General features: G+C 54.2%; 1 protein-coding gene across 28 annotated transcripts in view; it reads right to left on the bottom strand.

Moving 5' to 3' along the window:
• Positions 1–720: 720 nt before the first annotated feature.
• NCAM1 (neural cell adhesion molecule 1) overlaps positions 721–18837 on the bottom strand; it is a 328180-nt gene continuing 310063 nt past the window's right edge. For 9 of the 28 annotated variants that reach the window (XM_047752286.1, XM_047752271.1, XM_047752273.1 and 6 more), the window contains 4 exons: positions 17199–17379; positions 7263–7470; positions 5704–5820; positions 721–2514 (listed from right to left, as the gene is read on the bottom strand). In XM_047752286.1, the coding sequence (XP_047608242.1) occupies positions 2394–2514; positions 5704–5820; positions 7263–7470; positions 17199–17379 (627 nt within the window). In that variant the 3' untranslated portion in view covers positions 721–2393. Of the gene's footprint in view, positions 2515–3931; positions 4739–5703; positions 5821–7262; positions 7471–13300; positions 14559–17198; positions 17380–18837 lie in introns of those variants that run through there. The other 19 variants (XM_047752282.1, XM_047752274.1, XM_047752281.1 and 16 more) reach the window with 4 other exon arrangements.

The raw sequence follows: 18837 nt of genomic DNA, 5'->3' as shown, positions 1-18837 counted from the left end.
GAGGCAGGGGAGTCAGCTGCGCTGGGCCAGGTTATTGAGGGTCGATCATACCTCTTTGACTTCCTAAGCATCGGAACCGCAATCAGTGGCGAGATGCGCAGTCTCGATGAGGTATAGCGTGGGCTTGGCCGAGGTGCTCAAAGCCTTTCATATCATCAGCTGAGGAACTGAGTCCACCGACAACCCGGGGGACAAACAGAGCCCACCCCTCCCCGCTGGGCCCTCCCTGTCGGTCTGTCTCAGAGGCCCAGGGGCTCCCTCTGCTGCGTTCTCTAAGGACTGTCTTCACCTAACTGGTTCCTGAGGGCCTGTGCCTTCAAACCATGGATCTAAGCGTTCCCTAGCATCAAAGAGCCAGAGCCATGGAGGCTGGGGTCCTCCATTTCCATCCCCAGGAGCTGAGAAAATGCAAAACAACCCCACATTTAGCAAATGACAAGACCATTATTTTTCACAGTTTGAAATTATAATCTAGCAGAGCGCCACTGATCAGACCGCAGAAGTGTCAGAACACGGGGGAGTGTGGCCCACAGAACAGACTCAGGGGTGGGCTTGCCGCCCTAACCTCTTGCCGTGTCGTACCTCGGGAAAGGTACCCGCAGAATGCCGATTTCTGCTGACTCCACGTCTTCATCCTCATCGCTTTTATCTCTTTTTCTTTGTTTAAAGGCTTCAATTCCTTTTAAGAGTTATTTTTGCTTCCTGAATATTTTTTTTTTCTGAACTATCTGCTATACCTTCCACAACCAAACTATGTTGAAGTTTTATTTCGATACTATGACAAAAACACGTTTCACACTAAAATATTCACGCATCCACAGTGCACAAGCTTGCAGTTCTAAAGTAGAATGAGGGGAAAAAAAGCAAAATGTCTATACAAAGGGCTGGCTTTTCCCTTCTCCCCCCTCCCATCCCCCTTAAAGTTTCTGTATTTTTCCCCCCACTTGGTTTCCAATCCAGGAAAGTTGTGTTATGACTCCAGACAGCAGGTTGGGTTTTTTTTTTCTTCTTCTTCTTTTGTTTCTACAAATGCCGCCTAAGTGAACAGAAGGCCGATGTTATTTTACTTCAATAGATTTCCAAAAAAAGACACTAATTCCCTGAAGCACACATGCTCTTCCGCTCAAATCTAGATTCTGGGCTCAAAAGGAAATTGTATGTATATATTTTATTTGGCTTTCTACAAAAAGGGGATGTTTGGGGTAAAAAAATGTGTGTTCACCAAGACCAGCCCCAGCTATACAATCTTCTCTGCTTCATTCAACAAAGCCTAAGAGTCCTTCCAAAGGAAGGACGGGGACACCTGGGGAGCAGATCCTTTTCACAGATACAGGCAGGTGGTGGCTTCTCGGAAGTGGTCTCACCCCCAAGCAAACGACAACAACAAAAGAACCAAAAACCCGAAAGCAAAACCATTCCAGAACGAGATGGATTTTCACCTGAGCTGCACACAGGCAAAAATTTAAAAATCAGAACTCACTGGGGGGGAGGGAAGGGGGGGGAAGAGCCACTGTAAACAATCATATTTTGTAAAGTTATCCTGTGAGGATCCTACACCTCTAGGCAGTACTTGTAACTTAGAAAACAAAAGGCAGCTATTTTACGTGGACAATGAAACGAAGTCAAATAGTGGTCAACTTGTAAACACTGGAAAACAAAGTTGGCAGAAAAGGAAAAAAAATTAAAAACGAGAGCGAGAGAAGAAAAAAGAAAAGGAAAGGAAAAGAAATCTGAATACTGCAAATTGAGAGCTACCCCCAGAAGCTGCAATTTGGCATTCTTCCTACAAAACAAGAGTCTATGTGGGAATTGAATTCAGCTAGAAAGGTGACACACTTTGCATACTGAACAAATACAAAGTGAACAGAAATTATAACTTATTTATGAGGTTTTACAGAGTTCAAACTCGACTGAAAGTATAAAAATAAACTTGGACTTTGTTCATTCGGTTAGTCTTAGTGCCTGGAAGTATTTTTCGGAACCTGGTCTGTGCCAACCAGGCACCACCAAGTGTGGTCTTCCTGAACCTAGATTTTTTTTTTTCTTTTTCTGAGCTTCCTAGATTCTTAATTTGGGGTCCTTTTGTTTGATTTTTAAATGGTTTCAGGGAACGGAGTGTCCTAGTTTGGCTGTGGGTTTCATCTTTTTGTCTCATTTTCTTACAAGTGACTGTACAACAGAGGAACCCTTTCTATAAACCTACAAAAAGGAGCTCCCATGTTGATCTGTTTAGTTTTTTCTTTTTTAAAGGCAAAAGACACTAGAGGAATGAAATGTGTGTGTGTGTGTGTGTGTGTGTGTGTGTGTGTGTGTGTGTGTGTGTGACTGGAGATGCTCTGGTGAAGCTGTTGTGTCACTTGTTATTTTGATCTTTGCTGGTGTCTCGTCACCCATCACGCTTTGCTCTCGTTCTCCTTTGTCTGTGGGGCATCATTGGGGACCGTCTCGACGTCGGCTGGCGCTGGCTTCGTTTCTGTCTCCTGGCACTCCGGCTTTGCTTCTACAGGGCCCTTCCTGCAGAGAATCGGGAGAACAGCGCTGAGTCCACGGTCTCTGGCAACACACCCTTCAGCCAGTCCCTCAAAGTGGGGTTCAGTTAGAGTACTGCCTCCAACCTCAGCTGCATGGGGGGATCCCCCGGAGCCTCTAAAAATCATGGATGCCTGGGCTGTATCCCCAGAAATCCTGATTCAATGGGTCTGAACATGGTGACTTTTAAAAGCACCCATGTGGTTCTAACATGCAGCCAAGGTTGAGAGCTGCTGAATCAGAGGAAGGAGCCCTTTCCTCTTTCAGCCCTGATCTGATGCTGGGAGCTGCATCTTTCCCCGGGGGTGGTGGAGGGGTGGCAGCTGCAGCAGCAGCTGCCCAATGTGGCATACAGGAGGTACGCTGGACTCCCCAGTACTGAGTCCAGGGACTGCCCTGCAAACCTTGCTCTTGCCTGGCCCCCCACCCCCAAGTCCCTAGCTCTGCTTCTCCTGGTGATGCCTCTATGGCTTCCCGGGGCAGAGCAAGAAAACCTTCTTTATTACTGAGGTGGCTTTCCAAGGAGTTTGGGGAGAGGCCAGAGTGGGCCGCCAGGCCACAGGGGAGCTGAGTGGGGCTGAGTGGGCACAGCTGTTCTTTCACTTCAGGGCTCCTGGCCAGGGTCCCTGTGCTGCTCTTGGTGGCAGCACCTCAGCTTATCTGGGGGCAGGCACAGGAGCTTCTATAAAAACCTTGGTCAGTCTGACTCTGCCTCCATCAGTGCCAGGAGCGAGAATCAGCTCTCGGGATGCACCAGGGCAGGCTCAGGCCCCTGGCCCAGTGGGTGCCGCTGCCTTCTGGCCTCCCATTTAAGAAACCTATAACACTTAAGGACCTTGCCTTCAACTTGGAGACCCAACAGTCATTCATTCCATGCTCGGGAGCTCTGCGTCTTCCCAGGAACTCAGGGAAGAAGCAAGAGTAGGCGGTGGGTGTGTGGGCATCTGGGATGGAGTGTGAGGGGCCTCCTGGGCCAGGTCCTGTCTCCACACGAGCCCCGGGGTCAGCCTCTTGACTTCCCGCCCAATCTTGCCCTCCTGGTGGGGACTTGGCCTGGCCCCAGGGTGACATACTGTCTGTGAACCCCAGGGTGGCCCATCAGGGCACCTTGGCCTCCTTTGCTCACTTCCCAAGCTACGCTCATCACTGGCCTGAGGACGAGGACTCCCTCAGGGACAGGAGATGCCCCTGCTAGGAATCAAACACAATTAATGTGGCCTAGTTAGCGAGCCAGTGGCTGCCTGTCCCCGCTCTCTGCCTTGTCCCAGCCCCTGGCTGACGGTTGCCTCAGAGGAGCTCGGCGTTAGGCTGAAGACACATCTAACAAGGAGGACACAGCACAGCACAGACGCACACCACCACGGGACACAACCCGACGACAGCGGACAGAGAGAGGCCGTACTCGGTCTTTGCTGGTGCAGGCGGACCAGAGCTGTCGGCAGTGGAAGGAGCAAGCTCAGGGGCTTGTCCACTGGCCCCAGCGGCGGGAGCAGGAGAGCCCAGGGCGGCAAAGACATCCTTTGCAAGGTCAATATCTGGGGTCTTGAAGTTCCCTTCGTCCATTTTAAAGTCCTCGCCCTGGGCAGGGTTAGTGGCGCTGACGGAGGCAGCCTCGCTCTTCGGGCTAGCGAGCGCCCTGGCTGCCTCGGCCGGGCTCTTCGCGGCGCCGGGCTGGGTGGGCTCGGGGTCCGGGCCTTTGGTGCCGGGAGCCTCCGGCTTGGTCTGGGGGGCTTCCGGGGCGGGGACAGCTGCGGCTGGTGCTAGGGGACCTGCTGCTCCAGCCGAGGCGGGGGCCGGCTTGCTGGCCGGGGGGGCCTTGGGGGCCTCACCTGCGTTGGCAGGGGCGCTGGGGCTGAGCACGGCCCCCTGGTTAGCCAGCACGCTAGAGGACAAATTGCTGGCCGCGGGGGCTGAGGTTGGGGTGTCGCTCAGGTCAACGAGAGGAGCGACCTTGGGGGCTGCGGCTGGGGGCGGGGAGGTGGCAGCGACGCCAGGCCCCTTGGAAGGGGTGGCCTGGCCAGTGGGCACAGAGTTTGAATCAGGGGTGGCCGTGGCTGGGGGAGCGAGACTGGAGGTCAGGGTGGTGGTCTCACTGGTGGGGCTGTTCTGAGCAGTGGCAAAGGTTTCGGTGATAGTGTCAGAGTTAGCGGTGACGGTGGTGACAGAAGGCAGCATGTCCTCGACAGTGGCTGTGGTGTCAGCAGGCAGCCTGTGGGGAGGACAGGAAGTAGAAGAGATAGACGATGAAGCTGAGACGGACAGAGAAGCTGGGAAGGGCGAGGCCAAGGAGGGGGTTGGGGGCTGGCATGCGGGACGCACAGACACGGACACAGGCCCACAGAGAGAGGAAGCACACGCCCAGGCGGGCAGAAGAGGAGACAGGAGACAACAGAGAACGAGGCCATCTCAAAGGGCCTGCTTGCCTTCCTGCCCGCTCACTCCCTGCGGCTCTGCACTCTCCTTCCCCTACCGCTGCGATGGCCTTGCTGACCCCTGCCTGCGTCACCACTCAGGGACAGGCCAGCTGGAGCTCGGCGTCCACCCACAGGTGTCCTAGGTCCTTGGGGAATCGGCCCGGCCGCCCCGCAGGCTCCATGGCAGTGGGGGACGTCGGGACGAGGAAGAGGACTCCAGATGCCCTCTTAGGGCTGTGTGTTCTCTAAACCGGAGATTTTGTGCTTCCACTAAACTCCAATCCCTTCAAACCCATGGCACCCAAGAGAGCCAGGCGGTCATTACAACCACAGCTGGACGTGCCTCCGACTGAGGGTCCCCACGGCTTCCGAGACCAGGAGGGCCAGGGACATGTACCAGGTCCCCACCTTCCCTCAGACTTTTGGAAAGAATGCAGAAGACCCTAAAATTCCTGGAAGTCCCTAAAGGGAATCTACTAGACTCGGTCTCTCTCCATGACGTTTTGTCTCCTTAAGCCATTTCCAGGGGCGCAGGAGTTTAGGGATCCTGCTTTATGCAGCCCTTTAAGGCCACCCACATAGAACCAAGAATGCCTCCTCTCTAGCGAGAGTGGGGTCAGGCATTCCTGGTTCCGGACTCCGGAATTCTGGCCTGCGATGCTGGGCCGAGAGCTTCGGGTGGGAGGATGGAGGTGTGGGTGGGGTGATGCGGTGAGGGTGGGGCTCTGCCAGGACGTGCCTGCCCCGCCCACCCACGTACTCGGGCTCCGTCAGCGGCGTGGTCTCGTTGGGCTCCGTGTGCTTCCCTCCGTCGTGGTTTGGGGTCCGCTCCTCCTCTGTTCGCACCTCCACGATGGGCTCCTTGGACTCATCTTTCCTGTGGAGAGAGCTCTGCTAGTTCCATCCTGGGGACCAGGGCTGGGGTCGGGGCACCTGCGCCTGGCCCGAGGCTGGGGGTGGGGGGTATTCAAAGCCAGACCCTAGCGCGGTATCGCAAACCCCCCTCTCACTAGCTCTGTGACCTTAAACACCTGATCTGCTCATTCATACCTGCAGTTCCTCACCTGTAAAATGGGGCAAATAATGGTCTCTCCCTCTCCTAGATGTTATGAACGTTACAAATATAAAGTGCTTAGCACAGTGCCTGATACAGATGAGGGCTCAACTCATCTACATTTGTACATATGCAAGTGTGTCCACATATATGCATGTACCTACACATACATGATATGTAAGCCTGCACATGCGTACTATGTGTGTACATGTATATATGCACATGTATATATGTATATGTAAGCATGTACAAGTGTGTGTATATGTATGAAACTTAGTATGTATATGTAAGTAGTACAAGTACATACCTATATGTAAGTATATTTGTGAGTATATGCATGTATCTGATGTATGCATGATATGCACATGTATGTGCATGTACAAGTGTGTACGTATATGTAAGTATAGACGAGTGTATATACATGTACATATGAAGATGTATAGGTACATGTATATATATAAATATATGTATATATGTTCATGTGCTTTAGTCTGTCAGAATGAACATGTATATGTATATGCAAATATGTGCGTGTATATGTCATTACATATACAAATTGTATATGTATAAATATATGTATATATAGGTACCACCATGTAAGAGTGAGCATATATATATGGAACTATGACATGTATAGCTACATGATGTATGTGTACGTATGTGTCCATGTACATACAGCGCCCGGCATATGGCGGTGTCAACAACTCATTTCCTTGCTCTGTCCCTTCCTGCCTTGCTCCAGCTCTGTCCCGCCCAGGGACAGTCTATGAAGGTTCCTGCTAATTGGCTCAGGAACTGTTTCTCCAGAGATGCTGGTGCATAGCTTCCATCTGGATCGTCCTCCAGGAGGACAGGCATTTTTATCTGATTTGCTCACCGCGGTGCCCTAGTGCCCGGGAATGGTGCCTGGCCCCCAGGAGCCGCTCCATAAATATCTGCTGAATGTTGTGCGAATGAATGGCAGCAAGGCAAGTGTGTCTGCCACATGCTGACCCCTCCATGGCAGCTCCCCTTCAGGCTTATTCTGACAGTTCCCCTCATTTTGACCTACGTGGGGATTTTCAAACTTCCATGAGATTCTAGATGTGAGGTTGGGCCCAAGAGTCTGCTTTTTAAACAGACGCCCCTGAAGATGATGCTTTGAGAAACATTTCTCTGAAGCTCTGTTCCCTGGGGGTTCCCAATGGGGAAGCTGAGGTGGCTCCGTGGCTGGCCTGGGCGGGGGCAGAGCCGGGTGCTCAGCAGCGGTGGGCGTCTGCACTCACGAGAAGGCGGCTTTGCCCTCCTCCATGTCCTTGCCCTTGGCTCCGGGCCCGGCTTTTCCACACAGGTTGACGGCAATGCACATGAGCAGGCCACACTTGTTCAGGAAGTAGCAGGTGACATCCACAGCCACCAGGAGCAGGACGAAGGTGACGACAAGGATGCCCACGATGGCGCCAGTGCTCAGACCTGAGGTGGGGCTGCCATTGGCTTGGGTGGAGGGAGAGAGGGGTGGCAGCGGTTAGTGCACAGAGATGCCGACGTGGACCTGCTGAGCAGCAGCCATGGAGGTGGGGCAGAGCCCACGGGCCAGTCATGGCATTTGAGTTCAGAGTGACACTTTCCCTTGGGGCCTGTCCACCCCAGGGGTTGAGACAACAGGGTCTCTTTATCGTCAGGAGAGAGAGAGGGCAGCCTCATCTCACAGACCAAGGGATAGGGGCACAAGGTACCCAGCGGGCAGGACAGGAGCACAGACTGGGTGCTGTGCCTCCACTCCTGTTCTCAATCCCCACTCAGCTGGTCTCCCCATGAGTTGGCAGAGACAGGGTCCCAGACAGGGCTGCAGAGGTTCCCAGGGCTTCCTCTGGCCTTGTGGTGACGTCAGGCACAACAGGATGCCTGCTGCCTCTCTGCCCTTCCTCTCCCCCTCGTTAGGGACCCCTCCAGCGGATCCCGACTTTGGAAGGCATCCTTTTTCACCATGCCAGGAAGACCGATGAAGCCCATTTACGGGAGGCAGGGATGCTTCTCCAGGTCTGGTGGGCAAGGTGGAAGGTCTGGGAATACTTACCAGCTGGGAGCCAGGCACACCTGCATCAGACTTCAGGAAACCCAGCAGACTCACCCAGAGATGCACCCCTGCACAGCAGGCTCACTCACACAGGACACATGCCCACCGCACACGGACACACACTCTCACATTTGAGCAGCACCCAGCACCCCTGCTCTGGCTGGACTCACTCAAATGACTGAACCTCTGTGTCTTACTCCCTGGGGTCCATCTAGAACCTCCCAGCCCATTAACTGAATCACAGAAGGACCCCTGGCTCAACTCCATAGCGCCCCCTTGTGACTGATGCTAGCCAACTGCAGTGGACCAGCTGACCGCCTGGCGCTGGCGCTGGGACACAAGGGTTGTGCGGCAGGCAACAACGACCCCCAAGGAATTCTGCGGAAGCTAGTTTGGAAACTCTGACCCATGACTGAAAAATGGCCACTCTGCTTCATCTTTCTTCTTCTGGGAGGACAGGGTTCCAGAAGGGGTGGCCCCTTCCCACCACCAGACCTTGTCTGAAGCTTTCTGTGTCCTTTGGGCCCACTGTTGACAGGAAGCAGGAACTGTGGCCACCACAACTGGGTGCCCTGTGCCTTTGCTGAGTCCAGGCCAGTCCAGACACCTGCTGGTCACATCGCATGCCAGATAATGGAAGGGACATGTGACTTAAGTGACAAGCACGGGCCATATACTCTATGTGATTTGCATTCTTGCTGAGGCCTCTGTGTGCCTCAGGGGCCCTGCTCAGACAAGGCAGGGCTCCAACAGCTGTCCTATTCCAGTGGCCCTTATTTCTAACATCAATTCAGGGTACAGGCCACTGGCCAAAAGGTAAGAACCGACCGCTCTCAACCTAATTCCTGGCACCCAGACTGCAGCGGGCCTGCGCTGCAGGAGCCTCCCAGGAGCTGGAATGTTTTGGGCTCCCTTGGGACCTTGGTCTTACCTGGGGCCCCTCTACCTCAGGCCCTCTGGATGGTCCCTTCCAACCCCACACTGAAGAGCCACCCTGTTCCCCAGGAAGGCCCCAGATTGGCAACAGGATTTGTGCTCAGAAGACCCAGCTCTGTCCGTCTGTCTCCGGGCTTTAGAAACCAGCCACAGGCCCCTGAGGTCAGCTAGAGCCGGTCCACACTCCTTCCCTCTGCGCTGTTCACACATTCCACTCGGAACAGCAAAGAAACACAGGCCTTCCTGACCCTCAGCATCCCAAAGCTGTTTTCCTGAAGAGAGAAGAAATACGGCCTTGGGCTTCCTCGCCATCTCAAGACGTGGGGCTGGAAGCCCCCTGGGTCTCCTGACATCCATACCCAGTAGGTGTTAAGTGTCTACTTCCTCAACAAGGAAGGTATTTTTGTGGGGGAAGAACATCTGTAATTTGGGGCTCAATGGCCCCAACACCAGGTTCTGAGGTGTTCACATAAATATGGTTTTATAGTATAATCGTGTCTCTAAGGAAGAAAAATAAACCACGGCGAAGCCGCTCTGTGCGGGAGAGGCGGCCATTACCCACTGTGCTCTGGGCTCAGTAGACCTGCCAGAGAGCGGAACAGTTTCCAAAGGCCAAGGCCAACACCATGAGCAAGATCAGGAAAGGCCGTGATACAAAACGGAAGGTAGGGCCGTGGTCTTCTCTCTCATTTGATATAAAGTTCACATCTTTCCCCTGGTCTTGAAGGCCTGACCTGTGCTACGGACACTCCCGCTCCTCTGCCTGGCAAAATGCAGGGCACCGGGGCCCTGCCTCCCCTGCCTGTGCCCCGGCCAGGAGGGCCTCCTCTCTGTTTGCCCAACATGCCCAGCCCGTGCCTGGAACGCTCCATCCCCGTCACCTCGAGGGTGGCTCCTTGGTGTCCTGCAGCCTCAGCTCCAATGTCACCTTCTTGGAGACGTTCCCTTCTCCCCCGCCCTGATCTCTTATTGACTCAGGCAGCTCGACCCAGGATCTGCCACATCTCCCTGTTTTACTCTCTTCTTACCGCCATCTGCGCGTTTCATTCAAGGACATGCTCTTGATCTGGTTGCCCCTCCCTCTAGGATACCCTAGCGGGCCCCTGGTCTATCTCTCGTCTCCCCAGCATCTAGGACAACCCAACTTATAAAACGTGTTCACAGAGTATTTACTGAGCAGATGCCCAGTGTTTAGCCTGGAGATGAGAACACTGTCTCCGAGTATGTAAAGCTATGTCGTGAGAAGGAAGAAGCATTCTTCAGGGTCACCTGTGGACGGAAACTATGGGGCTGGGAGGCCACCTTCAGCTCACGTGAGACAGAACTCACAAACAAGAGCTGTGCACACGTGGTGTGAGCTGCCTGGGAAGATAAGCTCCCTGTCGCCGGAGACATTCAAGCAGAGGCTGGGAAACCCCTTGGCCAGAATGTTGTAATGCTCTGGACCAGGTTCCTGCACCAGGCCTGGGGACAGAGGCTGTCTTCAAGTCCTCTCCAACTGTAAGAGCCCCTCCTGGACCTTGAGACAGCCTATCGTCCCCAGCCCTTGGCAGAGACCTGAACATCCATCTCCTCCACAGTGTGTGCTGAGCAGGATTTTGCCAGCAAGACCGAAACACTTGAGAGGTCCCGTCTTTATACACTGATGCTTGTGGTTTTTCTCTTTAGCTGAAGAATAACTACCTTTTAGCATAATGTTTCTCCACCTGCAGCAGAATTCCCAGGCTGCTTTGCTAAGAATTCAGATTCTAGGGCTCCCTCATTCCACTGAGTCAGCATCTCTGGGGGTGAGGCTCAGGCTCAGGATCTGATGGGGTTTGCATCCCAGAGTTTGAAGACCACTGTGTCCAGGTTTTCGACAATAAATCACAGCTGTTCCTATGACTGGCTCACCACTGGAGGATGAGCTGTGTCATCTTACCTAGTGGCCTTGACCTAACTGATATTACTTGATGGATGGAGAGAGATCAAGGACTTATCCCCAAGGAAACGGGAACCCCTCCCCCCCCCCGACCCCAGGTTCAGCACTAAAAGTCTAGACTTCCAGAGGAAGTGAGATGCCCCTCAAGCTGGAGAAAGGATATGTGTAGCTTTTATAAAAAAAAAACTGTAAATAGAGGAAACACGGGAAGCAAATGAAAGGGTAGCCAAGTCAAGCCAAGGTTCCTTACCGCCTCTCGGTGGCCGTTATAGAATCATTTAGTCTGGGACACCAGAGGACAAAGGTATCTCCTGCATCTCGGTTAACATTTTGCAAAAGGAAGACGAAAACTTCTGGGGCCTATCTCTGCACGCCCTTCCTCCTTACTTCTCCTGGCTACCCCGTCTGCGCACCTGCACACAAACAGTGCTTCTGGGGAGCAATTCCTCCACAACCTCCAGGCCCAGAGCGGCCCTGAACAGTGAGGCTATGAAGCCGAGGCTGCCCATCTTCTGCGATTCCTGGTGAGGGAGGGCTTGGCAGTGGACAGGGACCCAGCTGGCCCAGGGCTGAGCCCCGTGTGTCTGTGCTCTTAAATGCCTCCACATGGGGAGACGGTCTCACACCTTATAGGTGTCCGAGTGGCCTAAGTCACTGTGCCAGGGACGTCAGTGCAGAAGTGCCCCCTTCTTCCCGTCACTCTCAGAACCATTCAGCTGTGGTTCTGGGTCACTCACGAACCCTGCCCTCATCTGCTTGCTCCTTCCCAGAAGCTGCCGAACAGAGGGCTGGTCTCAGGGGCTTTCTGGAGACATCGGCCAACTCAGAGTGATTGGAAACAGAATGGGGTTTGCCCATGAGAACCTTCTCCTGGGTTCTATCACCAGGTGCCCCCCCCTGTGCAGCCCCTGCTAGGAAGGTATAAAGGGAGCCGTGAGCTCAGGAGAACTCGCAACAGAGCTGTATCTCGAGTGGCCCGGGTTGCGCCCCTGACCCCAAGGTGACCCTCTCCTGATTCTGCAAAGGCACTTTCCCCTCCGTCATCTGCTGGGCTGGTCCAAGGAGACAGTGACCCATAGCAGTTCCGAGGTGAGCCGAGGAATCCACCTGCTCCCCATGAGGAAGTAAAAGCGGGTCTTGGGGCTGGAATGCCACTCAGCAGGCCACAAGGCTGGGGCACCATTTCAATGGGCTCTCTGGGGTGAGTAGAGTAACATGGGCACCGGCGAGATGGTGGGAAAAGGGCTCTTGTCACTGTGTAGGATACACAACGCTCAAATAAAATCCAAACACGCCGGTGGGTTCGCATGAACTGTTATTTCCTTTAATAACGCGAAAGGTGTCAACTGCATAAAGGCCTCGCTGATTATCTACACAACCACGTTAGCATTCTTATTAGTAGAGAAACCTGATCCGAAACCTGCTGTATAAATAGTTCAACAATGAGCAGAGAAGCCCTGGGGCGTGTGGAGCCCAGGCGAGCTGATGGGACTCTGGGGCGGGGCCGCTGAGCTGGGCCTGTCTTAGGGGCTCAGGCGGCCGGGGGCTGCCAATACCGGGAGGCCTCTGGTGGGGGTGGGTTTCTAAAGGGCATCCTTATACACCCCGGGCCTGTCTGAATAAGCCCAGTGTGATGACCCCAATGTTGCTTTCGTGGAGGCCTGCCTGGCCCAGGCTGTGTGAAGGGCCAGGGTCACGGATGGCAGGCCTCCCTGTGTGTACTTTGGACCAGATCCCCAGGGTCCCTTCAGAAACACTGACACTGGCTCTCATCTATGGGCCCAGGGCTGGGGCCGGGGGTGGGGCGGGGCAGACCCCTGAGATGGGCCCTCCTGGGGGAATATGTGACTTCTGCCCAAGTTGAGATCAAGAAGCCAGGAGGACAGTGAGGGGTCACCTGTGCGAGGACCGTCTCCCCCGCCCCCACCCTCCCGACGGCCCTGGGATCCTCACCCCAGGCCTGGAGGCGCCACGTGCCTCTTCTCAGTGCTCTTCTTGGTGCCTAAGAGCCCTGCCTGCTCCTGCTGCCCTGGAGTGAAGGGAGGTCAGGGTCCCCAGTGGGAGATGTCCCTGGGGGGGGGTGTGGAGGCTGATGGCACTGGGGCGAGAGGCACTACCTGGCTAAGCTGTCGGGTGGCACGTGGCCTCGGGTGTCTATATGTGACCCTCTAAACTGCCAGCTCTGGGGACACGGGCCTGTGCCCACTGACGTGGGTCTGTGCCCACTGACATGGGCAGCTTTGTCCTGCAGACAACAGGATCCTGGGGATTCCCAGAGGGAAGGGCTAGTCTTTGAACACGAAGACATAATGACAGGACCACAAAATAAAAAAACCAAAAGAACAAAAATCAAACTTCTGCGGAGATGCTGAGAGAAGAGATATGCGGAATGGTATGTGACCACAAAGGGGCGAGGGAGTTTTTATTCAGCAGAAGGTCCCCACCCACCTCCCCCGAGCACAGACACTGACCCTGCTGAGCAGGAGTCATCTGAGGCTCCAGGGGGACTTAAACACGGCAGGGGCAGCAGGCTTCCAACAGAGTTTTAAAAATGTCACCGAAGCCACTGACGGACAGGGGTCAGGCACTCAGGTAGAGCCACAGGCTTGCTAAGTGCCAATGTATGGGCACCCCAGGCTGGCCCCATTTTCCGCTCTGCTGAGCATGCTTGGGGAGGAGGTGTAACTCACACCAGGCTCACAGTGGGTGCTTCCAAGCTGGGGGGCTGAGGCTTAGGCAATGATGTGGGTCACAGTTGGACCCCATCTGTCAAGATATGAGGTCTGTGGCTGATCTGCAGCCATGCAGTGGTATCACCCCCACCAGGAGGTGCTGGGTCCCCTGTGGGACCTTCCAGAGCCCACAGGCGCTGAGCACATCAGAGGTTGGCCCTGCTCACAGAGCCAGTGCAGGGTGCTGGTTATCCTGCTGGGGCCTAAGCGCCTCCCAGAATGTTGGATCAGCCCCAAAAAATACCCACGGAGTCCAATTTCTTCCGCTGCCTGGCCAACTCTGCCCATCACATCAGCCAAGTGTTCCGGTGAATTGCAGCGGGAGTATTACCCCGGGCACTTAAATGCAAGCAAAGCCTACTACTCACCCAAGGGCAGAGGAGGGGCACGTGGTGATTTTAACAATCTGATGCGAGCTTTAGGGGGTACTTGGGAATCTTTCTCTGTGGCATCATTTTCAGGTAAGAACCAAAAATGTAACCAGTGCAGACGTGCAGAAACTTTTCTGCAAACCTAGCCTAAGGGGATTTTGTTCTAATACAGAGCGTTTAAAGAAAAGAACTCCCAGACATGTTTGTCCTGCCATGAAAGGGGGGGGCAAATTCTTTATGAAATGGCACTAAAGTATCTCTGAATGGTCATATGTCTGGAGGTCTGGCCTTTTCTCATTGCCAGACCTTCCTCTTCCACAGAGAGCTTGGCAGTGTAGCCATGGTGGTCCTGACAGATTCTTTCAAAGGGGGCACTGATCATATCCTCAAAGGAACTGGGCTTATAAGCAAATTTGAATTTGTGTGTGTGTGTGTGTGTGGGTGTGTGTGTGTGTGTTCAAGTTCCTAACAGAGCAAAAGAAGAGTCACTGCAGAGAAAAGCAATGAGACAAACGTGTAGGACGCGGAGGAGCCTCCTAAGGTCGCTGCAGGTGCCAAGCAATGGGTCCCCAGAGACAATGCGGTTGTTTAAAAACAAATGTGGCAGTGGGGGTGTCCCAGTGACGTCCGAGGTGATATGTGTGACGACAGACACAGGAAGGGGAGGGAGGGGGGAGGAAAGAGACAGAAACAGAGAAAAAAAATAGATAAAAAGAAAAAAAATTAGGTCAAATATAGAAAACGCAAGAATCAAAGGTTAATTCAACTTTGTAAATTAAACTGACAAAGGTTAGGGAAGAGTTCAGTGCGGTACTGTTACCATCAGGCCAGTTCCGAAGCTCAGCAAGCCCAGAAGCAGCACAGCAGGATGAATTCGGGGGTTAGGGGTCAGCGAGCAAATGAAATTAAAGTGAGAGAACAGAAGCCTCCACAGTCCGACACGAGAGCCTGATCAGGAAAGTGTTACCTTTGATAAGGGGGGGGGTCCTCTAAGACATGGTCAAGGAGCCCCCACAGCTGTCTAGTCTCCAGAGCTTTTTACACGTGGGGACAGAGATGCCTCTGATCGCTGCACTGTATGTCGTGAAGTGTGCACAGGGATGGGCTGCCGTTGCAGCAACAGCTCAGACTCTTCTTCCTGTCACACAGCCCCCACCCGCAGTGCTGTTAGAATCTAGTTCTGCACCTCTCACCTCCCCCACCCACTGACTACACAGCTCCACCATGAACGCCCACCTCGTCATTCAGGTCTTATCGAAGGTCCCGAGACAATGGCCAGAGCAGTCCAACCAAGCAACCTCCTTCTAAGACCTGGGTGGCACAGCCCGGAGCCCTCGTGGGCGACTCCCAACCCTGTTGGATAACCGGGCGCCTGAGAAATTAACAAGAAGGACTCTGACAACTCTGGTGGGTGGGACTTGGGGGTGGGGCAGAGGGGAGAGACTGGTCTTTGCAGAATTTCTGTATCCGACACACAGCAGCCCCAACTTCTCCAACCCCAGAAGCTGATGCCACTGGCGGTACCCAGCCTGATGCTGCTGGTGGCACCCAGCCTGATGCCATTGGTGGTACCCATGCCACTGGCCATATCCAGCCTGTGAAAGCAGCATGTCTGAATGGCCACCTACGGAGTCTTACCAGGGGAAACGGATGCCAGCAGGAATCCGTCTCACTGCAAATGAATCACTCACACCTCCCACCCCTCCCCCAGCTCCTAAGTGCTCCATGAAGGCCAAGCAGCTCTGGACACTCACACAAGACTGTTGATCAGAGAAAACCCGACCCAAGTGTGCCGAGAACGTAGGGGGCAGAGGACAGACAGGGCCACCTCCATTCGGACGGCCTATGAAGCAGTGAGGTGGACATCTCTTGCAGCCACCCAGATGCCCGGGCTTCACCACTGACCACGTGACCAGAGCCTGCAGAGACAGCCTCATCCTGCCCTGTGCCAAGGGGCCTCCCTGCCAGTGCACGGAGTGGAGTCGGGGACCAGACACTTCTGATCTATGCCACCAGCTTCTGGGGGCCCCCCACACGTCTCTCAGAAGCACACATTCACGTACGACCAACCATCAGGAACCACTGGCTGATCTCATCTTGTTGCTGCTCGACTAACCCACGTGCACACACACACAGCCCTTCATCACAACAGCCCATGTCCTTTCTGGCCTCTCTCCTGCTGGGAGGAGCAATCGTGACGACTGAGTGGGAGCCAGGGGGGCAGCACTGCAGAGGGACAGGCACCAGGGGGCCAGAGCAAAGCCCCTGGAAGGTGGGAGTGTTTTCCGGCCATACTTGGGCACAGTGGAGAGTTTACAAGGCCCCCTTTACTAGGTTGCAGCTGTGTTTTCTATGCCCGGCCCTCCTGCCTGTGGTTGGTCTCTGGCTGTCTGGAAAAGCAGGGAGGGAAGATGCAAATCTCTTTCTGCTTGGAGGGATCTGGTCAATGAGGAGACTGGCCATCAGCAGCCAGGTAGCTGGGCCGGACAGCAGACCTCTCGCTTCATTCCCACACTGAGTTGGTCCTGGATCCCTAGAGACTGCAGCTCCTAGGAGATCGCTCCCATCCTGGCCTGGAGCAGATGCACTGCCTTCCATGGATGGGAGTTTTCAGCATCTACTTTCTCCACTTGTTCTGTCTCAAGTGGCTCAATTTCATCTTTGTTTCAATCGTGAGACCCTTGGCAGAGAGGATTTTTAAGTAACTGGGCACCGTCTGTCCCTTCTCTTGGGCAAGAGAAGAGATTTGGCCCACGGTTGTGCAGGTAAGCAAGCATCAGCTAGAAAGCGCTTAAAACAGTTATGTGGTCCTTGTATGAAATGGCAGAGAGCAGATAAGGTCTCAGAAAAGGACCCTTCCTCTGCCAGCATCCAAAGCCTGGCTGGAGCTCGGGCCTTTCCTCGCTGAGAGGTCCCATGGGCTGGCTGACCATGAGTCCTCCGAGGTGAAGGACACAGGACCTCCGCCCAGGATGCTTGGCCAAGCCTTCCCAGGGGGGTCGGTCCATCTCAACCTACCGCACAGCTAGCTGGTACGAAGCAAAACTAAGCTTTGCACGGGCAACCAATCATGAGAATGGCTGGAAGCAAGCGAGTTGTCAGGGGGCTGTTCAGGCACATTAGGAGGTGCGGCACTTGTGCATTAATTCAAAGCGGGAAACTCACAGAAAGCAGAGGCGTCGTACCTGGGATGGCCGTGGGCTGCGCCGAGGTCCTGAACACGAAGTGAGCCGCCTTGGACTTCCCCTGCTGGTTCTCAGCCACCACGTAGACCTCGTACTCGGCATTCCAGTCCAGGGACTTGAGCATGACGTGGTCACTGCCAGAGGGGAGCCTGATCTCTGGTTTCCACTCGGAGGAGAGCTTCTGGGAGAAACGGGCCAGAGAGACACAAGACACCAGAAAGCTTTAGATGGGACAGCTGGTAAGACCAGCTCACAAGAGGAACGTTAAGGGAGTTAATAACTATTGGTGCCAAACAGAAAAACCAACCACAGGACGTGGTCTTGATTCTCTACCAGCCGCAAAAACCCAAGGGTAAATGATCCCGCAGGTCAGGAGGTCAACCTTGTGTGTTTGTAAATACAATCAGCGACAGACTGTCAGTGAGGCCCGGGGCCAATGCTTCAAGCCCCTGTTTCTCACTCAGAGGGCACCCAGGGACCCAAGCACCACCCCCGCCCCACACTCTGGAATCTCAGGCTGACCTCAAAGGGTAACAAAACATCAATGTTTCTTGTCCTGTTTCAGAATGTTGCTCACCTGCGGGCAGGGGACCCACCTCCTCGACGTGGGAACATGGCAGCGATTCTACTTTGATTACGAACAGAAAGCATCATTTACTGAGCGCCCACTACAAGCCAGGCCCGGAACTAAAAGCTTTCTGCACATGTTCTCCCTATTTCCCCACAACAGGCCTGCGAGGGCTGCGGCCAGGCCCTTACACCAACTGATGCTGCAGAAAGGAGAGGTCAGGTGACTTCCCCAAGCCTCACGGGCAGCCAAGCTGGGACCAAGGGCATCTGGGCCTGAGGCTGTGATCTTTCCTGAATTGGATTTTTCATGCAGTGTAACCTGGTCTCTAAGACTGGAGCTGGAGGCATCGCAGGTGTGACTTCCGCTGCCAGGCCCAAGGCTGGGTGCCTGGTGCTCACGAGACACACTCAGCTCAGCAGAGCACTGCCTGGGGCATAATTTCAGGCATGCACCTGGAGTTACAGGTGCCCCTCTTTCTCAAAGGTTCTTTCCAGTTCTGCCTGACACATTTTTACCCATGAGTTTGTTCTGGGATGGGGGGAATTTATCAATTTATCAGGCCCCAGCGGGTGACCACTTCCCTCACTCAACTGCTGTGGGAGGAGGTCTGACGCCTTCCTGAGAAATCCCCAGAAGCTTTCCCAGGGGCACAGCGCCCCCGCCCCCCCTTTTACAATCTTTGGCCTTTTCACCAGCCACCTGAGAGGTGTGTGCTGGGCACACAAGAGGGCTTGACACATGTCTGCTGAACGATGGCCCCGCTCTGAGAAGAGCAGGACATGCCAGCGGTGTCACCTGGGAGGTGGTCTAGCCTGTGGCTCAGGTTGGAGGAAGAGTCACATTACAGAAAAGCCAGCCGTCTTCCCAGCAAATGCTCTGTAGCAGCCAGAGAGATGCCTTTAGGAATGTGACAGCAAGTGTGTCATGCCATGATCAGCGTGGGAAACGCTGGGAGGGGACTGCTGGTTTCCTCAGTGTTTAGCCAGAAGCTGGGCTATGTATGCTCTGAGTTATTAGCTCGTGCGAGTGTCAGTGAGTGGCTGGTTTTAATTCAAAACAAAGAAACTC

The sequence above is a fragment of the Phacochoerus africanus genome, chromosome 11 (genome assembly GCF_016906955.1).
Source record: "Phacochoerus africanus isolate WHEZ1 chromosome 11, ROS_Pafr_v1, whole genome shotgun sequence".
NCBI classification, from domain to species: domain Eukaryota; kingdom Metazoa; phylum Chordata; class Mammalia; order Artiodactyla; family Suidae; genus Phacochoerus; species Phacochoerus africanus.
Note: the sequence above shows the minus strand (reverse complement) of the source record. Positions and strands in the feature narration are given on the sequence as shown.